The sequence below is a fragment of the Amblyomma maculatum genome, chromosome 1 (assembly GCF_055883805.1).
Source record: "Amblyomma maculatum isolate TAMU_Amacu chromosome 1, ASM5588380v1, whole genome shotgun sequence".
In the NCBI taxonomy this organism is placed as follows: Eukaryota; Metazoa; Arthropoda; class Arachnida; order Ixodida; family Ixodidae; genus Amblyomma; species Amblyomma maculatum.
In genome coordinates, this window is record NC_139344.1 from 302,559,313 (window position 1) to 302,575,040 (window position 15,728).

At 44.5% G+C, this 15,728-nt stretch overlaps 1 protein-coding gene across 2 annotated transcripts in view; it reads left to right on the forward strand.

Moving 5' to 3' along the window:
* The first annotated feature begins 8,920 nt into the window (after nucleotides 1-8,920).
* The window catches only part of LOC146206949 (casein kinase I), an 89,624-nt gene continuing 82,816 nt past the window's right edge, over nucleotides 8,921-15,728 (forward strand). The window contains exons 1-2 of one of the 2 annotated variants that reach the window (XM_084581429.1): nucleotides 8,921-9,202; nucleotides 9,444-9,550. In XM_084581429.1, coding sequence (XP_084437555.1) covers nucleotides 9,071-9,202; nucleotides 9,444-9,550 — 239 coding nt within the window. In that variant the 5' untranslated portion in view covers nucleotides 8,921-9,070. The remainder of the gene's footprint in view (nucleotides 9,203-9,443; nucleotides 9,551-15,728) is intronic. The other variant, XM_084580973.1, reaches the window with a different exon arrangement.

Consider the following 15,728-nt stretch of genomic DNA (forward strand, 5'->3'; position numbering starts at 1 on the left):
TCTTAATACTCCAGTTGGCCTGCATTTTACCATGCCATTCCTTAACATCGATATTTTTTTAGTGTAGACTATTTATGCATTCAGTTTTTGCAATAAAGCAAAAAAAAAAATGCTTTTTTTACAACCTCGCATGCTGGTATGCCTATGCACTTAGCATGTTTTCAGGAATGGCGCATTTGTGTAAAGCTCAGCTAGCATATGTGCCTCTTTGATGGAAGTTTTAATTGCACACTACTGTTCAGTGCTTTGTGTGTGAAAGTAAAGCAGACAACAGGAAACTTGAACCTGTTGCATAATCTGTTGTCTGCTTTACTCTCACGACAAAGGCATTGAGCACTAGTATGTGACTGAAATTTCCATGGCACATGCTTGCTGAGCTTTACACGAATGTTATTGGCAAGTTTTTACACCAATAGCGGGCCCTGCAAGCATGTTCCGGGAAACGTCCGAATGTCCGCCTCCGGCTGCCCGTCGGACGTCCGTGGGACGCGATCCGGATCCACGAACGATAGTCCGACGGACGTCCGCTGTACGTATATCGAACATAACCGGACTTCCGTCGGATGTCCGAAGGTCCGAAAAAGGACGTCCGTTGGTCGACCGTCGGACGTCTATGGCCGTCTGGGATGATGGAATGCAAGGACGTTTTCAGTATACAAACAGGGGGCTTCTCTGCATGTCAACTTATATTGCTGTAAAGCCCACCCATTATGATATTTTTTTCCAAAAAAGTACCTGATATCCTCTTCATTGGCTGTGATGCTGCATCGTGGGCGGAAGCCGGCAAAGCAGTGATAGGAATTGGTTAATGTGATAAAAAAGATCCATGTTGAAAATTTATAACTTTTGCAAATATATTCTACAATTTAGCCCAAAGGACGGGATTGCTGCACATATATTGGTCATGTTAGTGTAAATTGCTTGCCCGCAGAGTGAACCGCATGCAAAGGTGATGACAAGACCTGTTTCCGCTCATAGATACATGCTTCATCTATGCCAATAAACAATGAACAAGAAGCAAATCAGCAATTGCCAAATAATTCTTCAGCTGGTAGCAACATTAGAATAATAAAACTGTTGTGTAAGTTATAATATTGTTTGTGTTACATAAGTAATTATCTGATATTTTCAATGTTACAATTATTATGTTGTTATAAATTATCAAAGAATATCATTATGTTGTATTATAAACATTATTTAACATTACAAAGCAAAATCCCTTTGATATAGTCTTCTCTACATTGTTATGCACTTTTTCAATAATGACTATAAAACAATATAATAAAAATATACTTGAAGCAGTGGGTTGCAGAATTTTCCCCCTGTCTCTTACCGCGAATACATTTTAAACTAACAGTACTTTGCAACTAAATCTCTTAAATTCTGCCTGCAACAAAGCGCATGCACAGATATAGTATTTTGTTAGAAAGGTTTGCTTACTATAAGACATGCCAGCTGGACTTGTGAATGTAATCAGGTAGCTCAAATGGTTTCTCTACTTCTGATTGGCACTTATTTCGGAACATTCAATTGGAAGGCCCTGTTGAACATTAAATAAAAAAATGTTACAACTTAAACTGCTGTGTAGTTTGCATAATTTCTATAACCACATAAGTTGTGATTAAACGAAGTAACTCTGACTCCTGAAGATCTGCCACTGAATGCAAGAGGAGGGTCCAATGTGCGAGGCTAAGCCTCAACAAAGAAAAGATCGTGTCAACTCTTCGGGTATATATAGTGTTCCTATGGTCTATGTGTCATATGAATGCATGCTTGCCTGTCGCCCGCTTGGAGCTGCCATTTCAGGTCAGTGCCAGCAAAATAAGCATTAAAACTGGAAGCCTTAGCTGAACTGCCTAATTGGAATGTTCAATTTATTCAAACTGGTGCTTCGAGCCTGTGCCAAAAGCATATTTAGAAATTTTGCAACTGCAAACCTCAATTGAAAATCATTTTTTTTCTTGACTGGGCCAGTGTTTCGATGAAAAACATACCATACTGCCCATATCGCATCTTTCACATAATAACAAGTCAAAAGAGGATGCCACTGCACTGACTTGAACAAATCTCTGAAAGATGGAAACTATAGAAGTATGGGCGGGGAGGCTCCACGAAAACTGCTGAGTTAATTCAGATACAGGGCACACTCAGTACAACTGCACCTTCCAAAAACAGGAGTTTGCATTATGTACCGTTTTTTCTGACTTACAGATTGATCAGCCACACTGCTGAGCCATAATGCAAACCCAGTTCGCGGTCATACATATATAGTTTCATATAAGTACCAAAGGCAACCAAAGCAACCTCGAATATTCACCAGCTGTTGCTGCCTGCAGTTTCTTTCTGACAAGCGATATTAACCGGCCATACAGCCTGTATTTCCTATCTCTATCAGATACATTAAACACTGAATTATTAATTGCGAACGCGTAGCCTAGCTGACCGCAAAAAGGAATTCGGAGGTAAATAAATGCAGTGCCATAACGTACAGCCTTAGAGCTATGGAACAGAACACTGCACCAACTGCGTATTTGAAGGCGGAATACTTTCGGCAGAACAACGAGATAAGCAGCCCACGGGGAGCCTAATTCCCTTGCGTCGAATGAAGCGCACAATGCACAGCCGAACCCGAAGCCCAGAGCGAAGCTAGAAATTGCACTACACGAGAAAAACTTCGTCTGCAACTGTACGTCACAATCAAGCGCGTCCTAACTCCGCGTGGAAAATCCGAATGGAATTTCACACGCAATTGGAACTATTTGGAATGCCCTATTTATTTATTTTTATTTATTTGATCATACTGCAGACCCAGTGAAGGGTCCTGGCAGGAGGGGCAACAATTCCAAACGAAAACAGAAAAGCATAAAGTGCAAAAACATGAACATAAAATTTACACAAGTAGAAGCAAGACAGCAAATCAATGCACGGCCTTTTCTAAGGAATCAAAGTCCTGAAGGGATGATAATGGCAGGTTATTCCATTCGGTTATGGTGCGCGGGAAAAAAGAAAATTTGAAAATGTTAGTTCTGGCAAAGTAAGGTGTTAGTGATTCGGTGTGCATATTTCTTGTTGCCCTAGACGATGCCGGTTTAAGATACAAATCAGCAGCCATTGATAATTTATTATTTTTTAGTAGAAAGAGGAATTTTAGCCTGTGTATTCTGTGCCGAGATTCAAGGGACTGTATGATATGTTTAAGCATTAGGGTAGATGGTGAGTCAGTGCTGCGATATTTAGAAAATATAAACCGAACAGCCTTGTGTTGAATTCTTTCGAGAACATTAATGTTAGTTTTAGTGTGTGGATCCCAAACAGTGCACGCGTACTCAAGTTTAGGTCTAATCATGGTGTTATAGGAGGTATTCACTGAGGTCGTACTACCAGATGGCGCGAGCATCGTCCCGCCTCGTCCGCCATGTCGGAGGTCGCCGGTGGCATCGGCGCGCGTCTGCTCGCGTTGTTTCAGGTTCGCTGTCAGGTGCCCGCCGTATATTGGAAGTGATCCGCAAAGTTTTATCAAGCTGGTAAATACGTCCACATACACTTTTCTTTGTTGAGCCCTTTATGGGCACGGAGTTTGCAGCGATATTTTGATGCTCCGGGACATAACACGCTGTTCAGTGTTGCACCAGGCATCACCCGTGCAACAGCTCGACAGCAAAAGTGGCCGGTTACCCATTTAGCGAAAAACGACTTGCAGATCGTCAAACCTGTTGTTGGCTGCCACTGAGGCAGAACACATCGTGAAAAGACAGCGAGCGCATTAAATTCTCCAATTCCAAAGCTGGCATGGCAGCAAAACATACACTTTTAGTGGCGGTAGTCGGCAAACTGGCGAAGCTTCCACAGGCGCTGTTCCAGCAGTAAAGCGAATCAATGCAGTTGCTTAATTTGGGTGACAGAAGGTCGAGAAAAAAAAAGGAACTGTCATGTCCTCGCAGGATAAACGGCCCACCCAGAGAGCATGTTTTACAAATTTAGTATCGGCTACGTAGCTCTGCTCGAAATGCACATAACCCATGGAACCTAGGTTCGCAACAACGCGATGTACAGCGATAACGCTTGACAAAGTTGTAACTTGTTACTTGCAAGTCGGAGGAGGACAGACACGTCGCAATGTGCTCACCTCTAAAAACGACACGCCGGTCATCGACACCCTCACGCACGTGTGGCTCTTGGCCTCGCTTTCTTGCCAAAAATTAAAACACATTCGTGGCTTAGTACGTTTTAATTTCTTCACCTGTCGCAAAACTTCAGACCGCACATCACGTGGCAGGCACCGATGTCAGGGAATTCAACGCGAAGCAGTGGTCTTGTAGTACACGACACACCTCGACGAAGTTACCGCGGTCGTACGAGCCGGTGTTTTCACGAAGTCAAACATTTTGTCCAGACAGTCGTTTTTCTTGTTCCACGAAGTCCACGGGTGTATCCACTCGCTCGCATGGTTTTCGCTGGCGCACGCAGAAATTCTGTAAAGGCGCGAAAGGCTTACCCCACGGATCAGAACGAGTTGAATATTGCGGCTGGGTGCGGCGCCCACACACACGACCCATGCACGACCACGCGTATGGCGAATTCTGCGCTGGCCGCTAGCGCCCCTAGCGGATGACGTCACGTGAATACCTCCTATATGCTAGCTGTTTGATGTCGGAAGGAGCTTGTTTTAACTTATGTCTAAGAAAACAAAGGTTACGGAAAGAAGATGAGCATACAGTGTCAATATGTTGGTATTGTCAATATGTATAGTGGTATTTGCAGAACCACTTGATTAATCCAAGTGGACGAATCCATTGGAGAGGTGGTGTCCAATATTGGGTCCAGATGTAACCATTTGCAGGTCCCAATTGGCCCCAATGCTTTTTCTTTTTTTTACTAGGCAGGACACATCTCGAGCATTGAAGACAAGTGTGAATGTTGAAACAGAATTTTGTCAGCGAGGAAATATATGTCCTGGAAACATACTCGTCCGTACGTACATCGGAGGTACACCTCGTCTCTCATGCGGACATACAAAAACGGACGTAGTCTGTACCTCCGACGGACGTACGAATACGGATGTCCGAAACCGGAGGTTGTACGTATGTCCGACGGACATACAATTTTGGCAAAGGACGTTCGGCTCTAGCTCGGACGTACAACGGACGTCGGTGGTTGCATCGTGTTCGTAATGCAGTTCATGGCACGAAAGAAAAACACTCCGTGAACATATTTTCGAGAAACACTGATACGGCGCAAAGAAGACAACACAAGAAATAAAAGAATACCATGTGAGCATGTGGTGCCCTTTTCTTTTTTCTTGTGTCGTTTTAAATTTGCGCCGTATACAGTGGTTTACATGTTCACTGAGTTTTTTTTTTTTTTCGTGCCATGAACTGTATTCGGGCAGCAAATACTGATACACTCGGAGTAGTAAAAGACACGCTCTCTCAGTTAAGATTAACACGGGTGTACTTTTTGTCAAGGAAGCAGTGGATCCGCCGTTCATCAACCCGAGATGCTTACTATGCTTGTTTTCACACTCCTAGAGCTCCTGTCAGGTCCTTCTTTATCGATCAGAACACTGTCTACACGAATACAGCTAATTCGCAATTGTGCAAAATTTTCAGATATTAAACTGCTGATAATGGACGGAGGATGCGCAACTGCAAGCTTTTAAGATGTGTTTAATAATGACTTGTGGCAATTTTCAGATATTAAACTGCTGATAATGGACAGAGGATGCGCAACTGCAAGCTTTTAAGATGTGTTTAATAATAACTTGTGGCAATTTTTATGTACCTTTCTTCCATAAACAGCGTCGACAGTAAATTCACGATCCAGAAGGTAGGCACGACAAAAAGATGCTGACAGCTGCGGCCTATTAGGAATACGAATACAGTTTTACACGTTACCCGCGCAAACCTATGTGTCTGTACTCTTCATCATCGCGGCCGTGAATCACAAACCTCAGAAAATGGGGCTGTCGAGATTCGCAGTCATTTTCATACAAGCGCCTTAATTCACTTTTCGCCAAGGATGCCGGAGAGAAATCGGACACGCGTTTGCAGTTAGCTCTTAGCTGATCGTATAACACCAGTAGTAGCACAACTTGCTAATATATCCAACCTCTGCATAGCTGCCACGTGCAAATCTAAAAAGTGTGGACGAAGACGGTACGTTTTTCTAAAACGAGAAGGCCGCGGTCGCACGAACGCAACCCATCAACCAGCAGAGCGCTACATTGAAGTCTCCGGTGGCGCCACCTAGTGCATGTAACATACACTGCGTCAGGGAAGGAGCCCCCGTGAGCCTACTACTGCCACTTCCACCACTACCCCGTTCTATGGTGGCTAGAAAGGTTAGGTGACGCGAGCTGGCCGCGAGCGCCGCTCCTACATTTCATGCCTCTCGTAGGTGGCGCTGCTCTCAGCACTTCGATGCATGCTCGGCTCGCGCTGGGGCACGGCCGGTCTCGAGGGAGAGCGCGCGCTCCCCCTCGAGACGGGCCGTGGCTGGGGTAAACTTTGGTGCGATTGCAGCGCAGTCATACCAACAAAATGTTAAAATTATTGTTACCACTTGAAATATTTTAACCAGGTAAGCAAAATAGGTAAGTCAGGAGTGACGTCGACTGCTAATATGCTCTTTGGCACCGTGAAAGCGGGCGATGCGGCTGTGCCGGTTGTTTTGCTTGTCGTGCTACTAAATGCTGCTTAAATGAAGAAGTTTTGGTCTGAAGATGCATTACATCATTTCCCGATGGGCACAGTGGTCGAAGTTATAAAGCTAAATATTTTGGTTTGGTGTCGTGAGTTTTGAAAAAGTCAAAGCGACTCGGGCTGAGGGGCGTTGCAGTCGAAGATTACAGAGAATGCAGATGACAAGCGATTATTTAACGTGCGGTTACGTCGCACAGTACGCAGGCATCAGGCTAATTTCTATTCTTTGTTGTCTGCGAATTTCCGGTGCGGCTAAAGTGGGAAAGTGCAATTTTTAGCCAGATGATAGCCAGAACGTGCAACATGCGATGTGAAACGGTATTATAAGTACAGAAGGAACAAATTGCAGTTTTATTCACAAAAACCTCTCATGGATAAGCAAAGTTTTGTTTATTGCACTTAAGGGCAAGAATGCTGGAAAGAAAAGTGAAATATCACAATGTTGAGGTTGCTGTTGATGGCCTCAAATATACATGTAATACAGGTAGAATAAACACAATTTCCAGACACAACTGCTCACAACCAAATAGCAAATTAAACAACCCACCTCAGTTTCAACAGTTTCATTCTCCCTTGCCTTTCTTTTGAAAATGAATTCTGCGTCTTCAGGTGTAGTCTGCTAAGAACATAGAACTTGATCACTTTGTCACAAATTTAATATGTCCGTGACAACCAACCAGCTGCAGTTTGGTCATTTGGAGAATGGATACCAAGTCAATAAGGCTGTCTCTTCGGATTTCACGCGCACTAAAACAGCGAGTAAAGGTGTTTTCATGGGATGTCACAGGGGCGTTTAGATTGGTTGATGGAAACATAAGACCGCCTATGTCAACTGCACTGGTAATTAACTAGAATAGCAGCTTGGGCATATGTTGGTTATGCATCTTGAGGTAACAGCGCGGAACGTGGACGGGAGCACAAGATTAGAAGACGACACAACGAGCGCTGACTTTCAACTGGTAATTAAGACACGCTCAGTTCCGTTCTTGAGACTGAGGAGTTGTCTGCATCAGTCTTCACATTTGGTGCCAGCGATGCATTTCTTCGCCACATATCCAGCGATATAAAATATCAGCCTTGAATAACTGGCCTGAGTGATGACAGATGTGTGTTCGATGCCACAGTCTTTGAGAACTTCATTTGCCTCACTCAGGTCTCGCACATATAAGAAGCTGGTCATGGATGATGCTGTCACTAATCTTTTTTTTTAGCAATTGACTGGCCTTTTGCCTGACATCAATGCTTCATTATTTTTTTTAGTTATTGATTGGCATTTTGCGTGACAACCGTGCTTTCATTATTATGTTTTAGCAATTGACTGGCCTTTTGCCTGACAACAATGCTTTCATTAATTTTTTTAGCAATTGACTGGCCTTTGCCTGACAACGATGCTTTCATTAATTTTTTTTAACAATTGACTGGCCTTTTGCCTGACAACAATGCTTTCATTAATTTTTTTTTAGCAATTCACTGGCCTTTTGCCTGACAACGATGCTCTCATTATTTTTTTTTAACAATTGACTGGCCTTTTGCCTGACAACAATGCTTTCATTAATTTTTTTTTAGCAATTCACTGGCCTTTTGCCTGACAACGATGCTCTCATTAATTTTTTTTAACAATTGACTGGCCTTTTGCCTGACAACAATGTTTTCATTATTTTTTTAGCAATTCACTGGCCTTTTGCCTGACAACGATGCTCTCATTATGTTTTTTTAACAATTGACTGGCCTTTTGCCTGACAACAATGCTCTCACTAATTTTTTTTTAGCAATTGACTGGCCTTTAGCCTGACAACGATGCTTTCATTAATTCTTTTTGTTTAGCAATTGAAGGTAATTTTGCCTGACAGCGATTCTTTCATTTTTTTTTTTTTTTAGCGGGGGGTTTCTAAACGCAAGAGAAACAGAAAAGTATGCACATGTACTACATACTCCCACTAGCACCTCGGCAAGAAAAACTACATAGGCACCAAACAAAACAGGATAACCTGAGCTAGGGCAAAGCCGATTGAAAAATAGCACCACAGCTCAAGCAGCATCTACAGGCAAACAAGAACGAACGAACCAGCGTGCGCCGGAGAGAATGCATCGAAGAGCTGACAGCAGCGCCACAGCGGCGACCAGTGGCGGCGGCATGAACCGAAGGCGCGTTTTCTCCAAGCGGCGGAATGCGCGGTCGCGCCACCTCTCCCTTCTAGCCACCATACCCGTTCTAGCTCACTTTACCATGGTTGTTGCCCTGTCGCTTACGTCCATCTTTGTCCTGACGTCAGCTCGTGGAGATGACGGCGAGTTGCGCGTAGCGCTCTGTTTTGGGAACGGTTGTATGCTCGATCAAGTTTTTCCACAGATCCAGTGAGCATAAATAGATGGCAATGGCAAGCGCGGCTGGCTCATCGAGGGCCGAATTTATTGTCGGTGGAAAATTTAAATTGGTTCGCAAAGTCGGAAGCGGTTCCTTTGGGGACATCTACCTGGGAATCAACATGGTGAACGGCGAGGTCAGTATGCAACTACACAATTAGGGTTAAGTCTCTGTATTGTTTTGATTCGTTTCATGACGCTTGCATTTAATAATTACGCATGCACCGTTCTGTACCCGTGGTATACTTTGAAAGTGCAGTCAGCTTTGCGCTTGTAAATGCTCCATTTCGTGGCCCAACGACGCGCCCCTGGCCGCGTCGTTCGCCAAATGTTCGTGAACGTTGCGTTTTATGCAACTCTTCTGTGCGGATATTGCAGGAGGTCGCAGTCAAAATGGAGTCTACAAAGGCGAGGCATCCACAGCTGCTGTACGAAAGTAAACTCTACAAGATTTTGCAAGGCCACGAAGGAATCCCCCACACAAGGTACTTTGTTTGCTTGCGAGTGGCAGTCGCTCCGCATTCGTGATTGTTTGCAAAACAAATGGCTTGCTTGGCAAATTTTTGATGTTCTGCTAAACTAAACAGCGGCTTTGAAGTGCCTGGACGGTACTTTCCTGTTAGATCCATATTGAGGTCAGAGCATATGTCGGTGCGTTAAATACCGTAAAATTGGCTTATAGAAAAGGAAAGACGCAGTATCTGTCACACTGTTTGGTGGACACCTGCGTCATATATTCCCGTGTCCACCGGGAAATGTGACATATACTGCATCTTTCTTGCAAGGTGCCCAGGTGAAAATTGCCAGTTATGAATCAGATGGCCCCTACTCAATTGGTTTTTTGGAAAAATCCGAACTGCAGCTGGGACTAAGCTACAACTGGGACCAGCTGGTGTTGGTCCCAGCTGCTGCTGGGCACAGCAGCAGGCAGTGGAACCAGCTGTGGCCTCCAGAAGAAGCCAAAAACATTTATTTCAGTACCGACGGGTACACCTTCATGAACAGTGTTTTCTTCTGTCCGTATTTTCTTCGAAGCTTTGGAATCATAAACAGCATCACCACTCTGTCCACATCTTTCAAAGAGCCCTTCAGGGGGGCGCGGCTGAAATATAAAACCAGCAGAAATATGTTACTCATACCAGAAGTTTAGCTAAATCATTTCGTGAAGTGGACAGTTAAATTAGAAAATGCTTGTTTCCAATGTATCACATGCACAAAAAGCTGGCCTTTAGAGCAGCTTAACCATCACCTATAAGTTCGATGCACTGCATGTGAACAATTTGATCACTGTCTTCATCTTTATTTAATGCAGTTTTTGATTGAGGACTAGCTCTACAGGGAATTATTTTGCTTCAATTCATGCTGTTTACCACATCGTGGGAATACAGCAGTGCGAAAATTTAAAGCCCGCGCTAAAGCAAATAAATTGGTATTTTAACTGCACAGCAAATATAATGCCACGGTAGAGCGACGAAAGTTGCGATGTCGTGGACACATGAATCGCAAGCCAATACGGCACTCTCTATTTGCCAAACTTGAGCCATCAAAGGAGTGAATAACGCTTCTGCAACGGCGTTATCAAGGTGCACGCGACGACGTCGAATATCAGAATCACCGCTCTTCGCCGCGCTCAGTTTCATAGGGACGACTCTCGAGATGAGCTCCGGAAAGCAGCGACAAAAATCTCGGAACGTCATGGAAACAGCTGTGCGATTGCCATCTTTTTAGAGAAATCTTGATTGCGTGTTTTGCAGCTGATATGGTCGTGTGCTCCCATTTAACTGCAGAACACAGTTAATGAACAAATAAAGCAACCTTTTTCGGTTACAGAACGTGCAGATATAAAGAAAAAAATAAGTACCTGAATATATACCACACAATTCCGGTCACTCTTCGAACTGCTCTGCTGATGTCTTCGCCATGCAATGACATCCAGTGTTGTCTTCCTCTCGCCTAGAGAACAACTGATGAACTATTTCGACTTCAGAACAAGTTTGTGAAGAATAAGCGCTAACGCGAGTTTCTTCAAATACAAATAACGGTCACGCACCACATATATCAAATCGACACGTTGCGCTGTGCACATATGTAAGGCTGGTCCTGTGCGCCACCATGTTGCTGTCAATGCTGTTTACTGCCTACGAAACTAATTATCACAACCTTCTGTCATTTTATATCAGCTTATGGCAGGGGAAAAAAAGTTAACTTAATTTTAACTACTAGTTTCGCTAATATTAAAGCTATCGCTGTGAATAATAAAGTATGCAACTGACCACCCAACTGAATGCCAAATGAAACCCGTTGGTTCCCTTGACCGCCTACTGGGACCCATAAATCCCAGTTGATTACCAGCTGGGACCAGCTAACACCCAGTTGGGAGCTAAGTAGGACCAACAGACTCCCAGCTGGAAGCCAACTGGAACCACCTATGTCCAGTTGCTTACCAGCTGGGACCATTTGAAACCAGCTAAAACCAACTGGATTTTTTTTCATCTGGGTGTCCACCGAGACGTGTGGCAGGTACTGTGCCTTTCGTTTAAGACTGAGCTACATGTTAGCGGAGAGAGCGGCGCGGCGAAAGCGGTCATGGTTCGCTCCATCGCCTACTCGACAAGATACATGCACGCGACAGCACGAACCGACGGCAATGCGAAACAGCGATGACACTCTGTATTGCTGACATAGTACACCGCAAAACTATTGGCAAATGCAACAACAGTCATAACAATTGCAAGAATTTATGTAATTTGCGACAACATGCAAAACAAAAAGAATTTGAAGTGTCTAACATGTGTTAACTTGCACTATATAAGTAATCACATGATCTTGTTTTTTTTTGGCTGTGATCAGACGTTCTTTGAATCCTTCGTCATTCACCATTGTTCATACAAAGTGAAAAATTTACACGGTAATGCACAATCGCAATGCGACACTGCAAAAAAAAACGAAAGCATGCGAAATGAGCGGATGATTGCACATGCACTTTCGGGCGAACAAAATTTTCCATTTTGGCAGATCTGACCGACAAGCCAAGCGACACATGCATTTCTGTTCGTGTGAGTTTTCGCGTACATGTAGCTTAGCCCTTATGAACACTGCCTTTTCAGAATGCCATGCAGTATTGGGTGCTTATGAACACTGCCTTTTCAGAATGCCATGCAGTATTGGGTGTTCATTGTTTTACAAATGGACTAATACGTGGCAAATGAAAACTATTTTCACTTTTACTTGATGATTTTCTTTTTCATCTAAAAATTCTTCTTCATTGCAGCACATCATAGTGAAGCTAAAAGCAAAAATTTCTGTTTAATGACATGTAGGATGAGGCAGTATACATTACTGACAAAAAATTGTTCATTCGCAAAATTTTGGAAAGTTGCGCAGAAATTAATAAAGATATTAAATATAACTAGTCAGAAAAAAAGAATAGAAAGCCTAGTATATATCAGTCATGAGCAGTATCGAAGATACATACATGTATCTTCGATACTATCTTTCGATACATTTTGTGTATCGGTATCGAAAATATATTTTTAGTGTATTGTGTATTTTACGATACTTGATACAAAAAAAAAAAATGGTTGTGAAAGCCCTCTCTCAGGCAGTGGTACAAGCCGGGCGGTAGCATGGTTTGTCGAGCGCTGGCCGAGTGCGTACCATGAAGCCGTTAAGCATACTCGTTTGCACTTACGGCATTCACACAAAAAGACACGAAGACCCAAAAACAACAAGCAAAACGCTAGGAAGAACATGTAGTCGGGGCCGAGCGCACTGATGTAGCGCTAGCTGTTCTCCCGCCATTTGCAGTCTGCCCCTCTTCAGTCTCTGAGCCATCTGGTTCTTGTCAAGCCGCATGCTGTCGAAAGCAATAACTTGCGCACCACCCTTCTCCAAATACCAGGGGTCTGCGTGACAGCCCTGCTTGGTAGTAAGGACGAGAGCTTCTAGACTCAGTTGGACTATGCGCTCTATTTCTGCAGTTTGCAGTGTTGCTTCGAAACAAACCCATTGTAACGGCGCCAGGAAGGGGTGGCTCAATGAGCCCTGAAAAAAGAAGCTAAAAGTGATAACAAGGAGGACCAACCCCACGGTTTCTGGAATCGGGCTGCCCGATGTCCCCTGCTCAGTGCGCAACAGCGCGGCCACTTAAAGGGCCACTGTCCAGGGAAGGCCCTTTTAAGCAAAGGAGCCCAGTGTTTCAATCAGGTACCGGAGATAGTCTGTGCAAAATGCTACAGTGACACGCGCGCCGCAAAGCATCGAAAATACAATTCAAAGCTCTCTCATGCTCTCCTTTGGGAAAGCCAGCTTCCCCGTTTCCTGCGCTGGCCCGACGGGCCACAGTAATGACGTACGTACCGCGAACGACGTCCATTGGTCCGTCTCGCTGACTGACGGGAGAAGGATGGGTGTCTACCGCTCGCTGCGCGCTTTTCCCTCGCCACGGCCAGACTGAATCCAGCGGCGCGCGCTTTCTCGGCCTTTTTTTTTTTTTTTTTTTTTTTTTTTAGCGCTCGCAGAGTGCCACGCCCCACCTCCCGCCCAACGCGGAGGAGGAAGGTGAATTTGTCTTGCGGAGGCTAGACGACCTCAGGCAGGAGAGTGAAAAACCTTTGAGAGGGAACGGAAGGAGAGAAGCATGACAGAATCGGGTGATTGTGGTGGCTGTAACTGCGTTATTAGTTACTCTTTTCAAAAACATTTTGCGGCCTTGCGTTCTAGGGGCGAAGTGTCACAGTCACCGGGGAAGAAAATATTTTCGACCGGAGGGTTTAAAGTGGGCCTTTAAAGGGCAGAACACTGGAATATAGGTCTTAAGTTTTTTTCGCCGCAGTGGAAAGATTGATGTCTAAAATGTTCGATTCCATAACGGTTTTGTTAGAAACGCTGTAGAAAAATTTTACCGGGAATTTTTCGATCAATGCGTGCGCCCATTTTTATGTAGTCCTATGCTGGAAACCATGAGCAGCGACCGCGATGACGACTGGTGGTCGACAAAAAAAGAGGTACCGAAAATAAATATAACTTCCACTTGCCAGACAGTAATTAGACATTTTTTGCATAGAGTAATGTCCTTTTCAGTTTCACACGCAATGCTATTACGGCAGAATAACGCACGGCTTGGTCGACACAAGTTTTAGTGGGCACTGTCATTGCTTCATTCACGAAATTGCAAACACTGTGGCGCCATCTAGTGGCAAAACCTGAAAGCATACCTCTCGCGGTGCGAAAGCAGGAGTAATTTTTATTTAAGGACGCACTGGAGAGACCGCAAAATATAATAAAGTATGGCAAGCACTCCTAGAAGAAAAAAGAACAATGTGCAGTTGCAAAAATCAGCGATATTTTGCTGACATGTAGTCACGTGGGGGGCTACACTGAAACTACCAGGGTTTCTCCGCTAGATAGCGCCTCGGTTGTTTTTATACGATTTTCAATGTCAAATTAAAATTGTAAAGCCTCTTTTCTTTGATATTGTAGTGCTCGATCTGTACTATATGAGGCAAGACCTTTTCATCTCCACCATAATCTCATGACATATTTTGGCCAGTGTTCTGTCCCTTTAACAGGAAGCGTGGATTCCGCTCCTTTTATGCTGGAATGAGAGCTGGCCGGAGCTTTAGCCTTAGTCACGGTGTAAGAGTATTTAGGTAGGGACAGAGCACGGGCGAGGCACTGAACGCAAGTTTCCAGATAAAGTACCAGCCGCGCTCCTTCGAACCGGGCCTCTCATCACTGCGTCGATGTAGTGGTTAATCTTCGCCGGAAGAAAAAAAAACACATAGCAACCAGCTGATATCGCACGGCGCGAACTGTTTCTCCGTCGTCGTAGCACTTCTTAAGCTGTCCCCGTTGCATCAGTGCAGAAGCAAATTCCTGAATAATGCCAGTGCTCTTGACGTAATTTAAATCCTGACAACGAAGCGAGGTTCCAGTTTATGTTTAAGGTGGCGGTTCCACGATCGCCATCTTGAGAGTAGTTCAGATTCTGCCACCAGGCTACGCCCTTAATCCATGACTAAGGAATTGAGTACCCAGTCCTCTTGACTTGCGTTGTCTGAAGGCTTTTCTTTTGTTGATGCGCGGGCTTTCAAAGATTTTTGTGGATCCACAGCGGCATCCAGGCAGAGAAGGGTACTGCCCAGCATGGGCTGCCCCAGTACAATCAGGATCACAATTGTGCTTCTAGCCTCTCGCCCCCCCAAATTGGCCGGGTGACAGTTGGAGCACAATTCTCTGGTATAGTGCACAGGGGCCAGAGGCACTTAGGAGCACAATTGCAAGGGCTCCTCTGCTTTTCGCAGTGCTGCAGATACCTTGTGAGACGGAATATAGTTTCCACAGAGCCAGGAACCCAATTGCTCCTCCCCGCTGAGCGTGAGGGGGTTGGACTGCACTGCAGTAGGCTAGCTTGACTGAATAAGAATAAAACAGGGTGTCAACATGATTGCACAGTGCACTTTTAGTACCAGTGAAAAGGAAAAGCGAATGGCATATATTTCTGCAGGCTTCCTCAATGAACCTTAGTTGAAGTCGGCGCCTGTCTTGTGTTCTTTTGATACTCGTCTTTAGCGCTGTGCAATCAAGTGATCATTAGGGGGCTTTAGAATACTGCGACCCTATCTGTAAGGGGAATAGAGTAATAGCGGGCTCAAGTGCGCA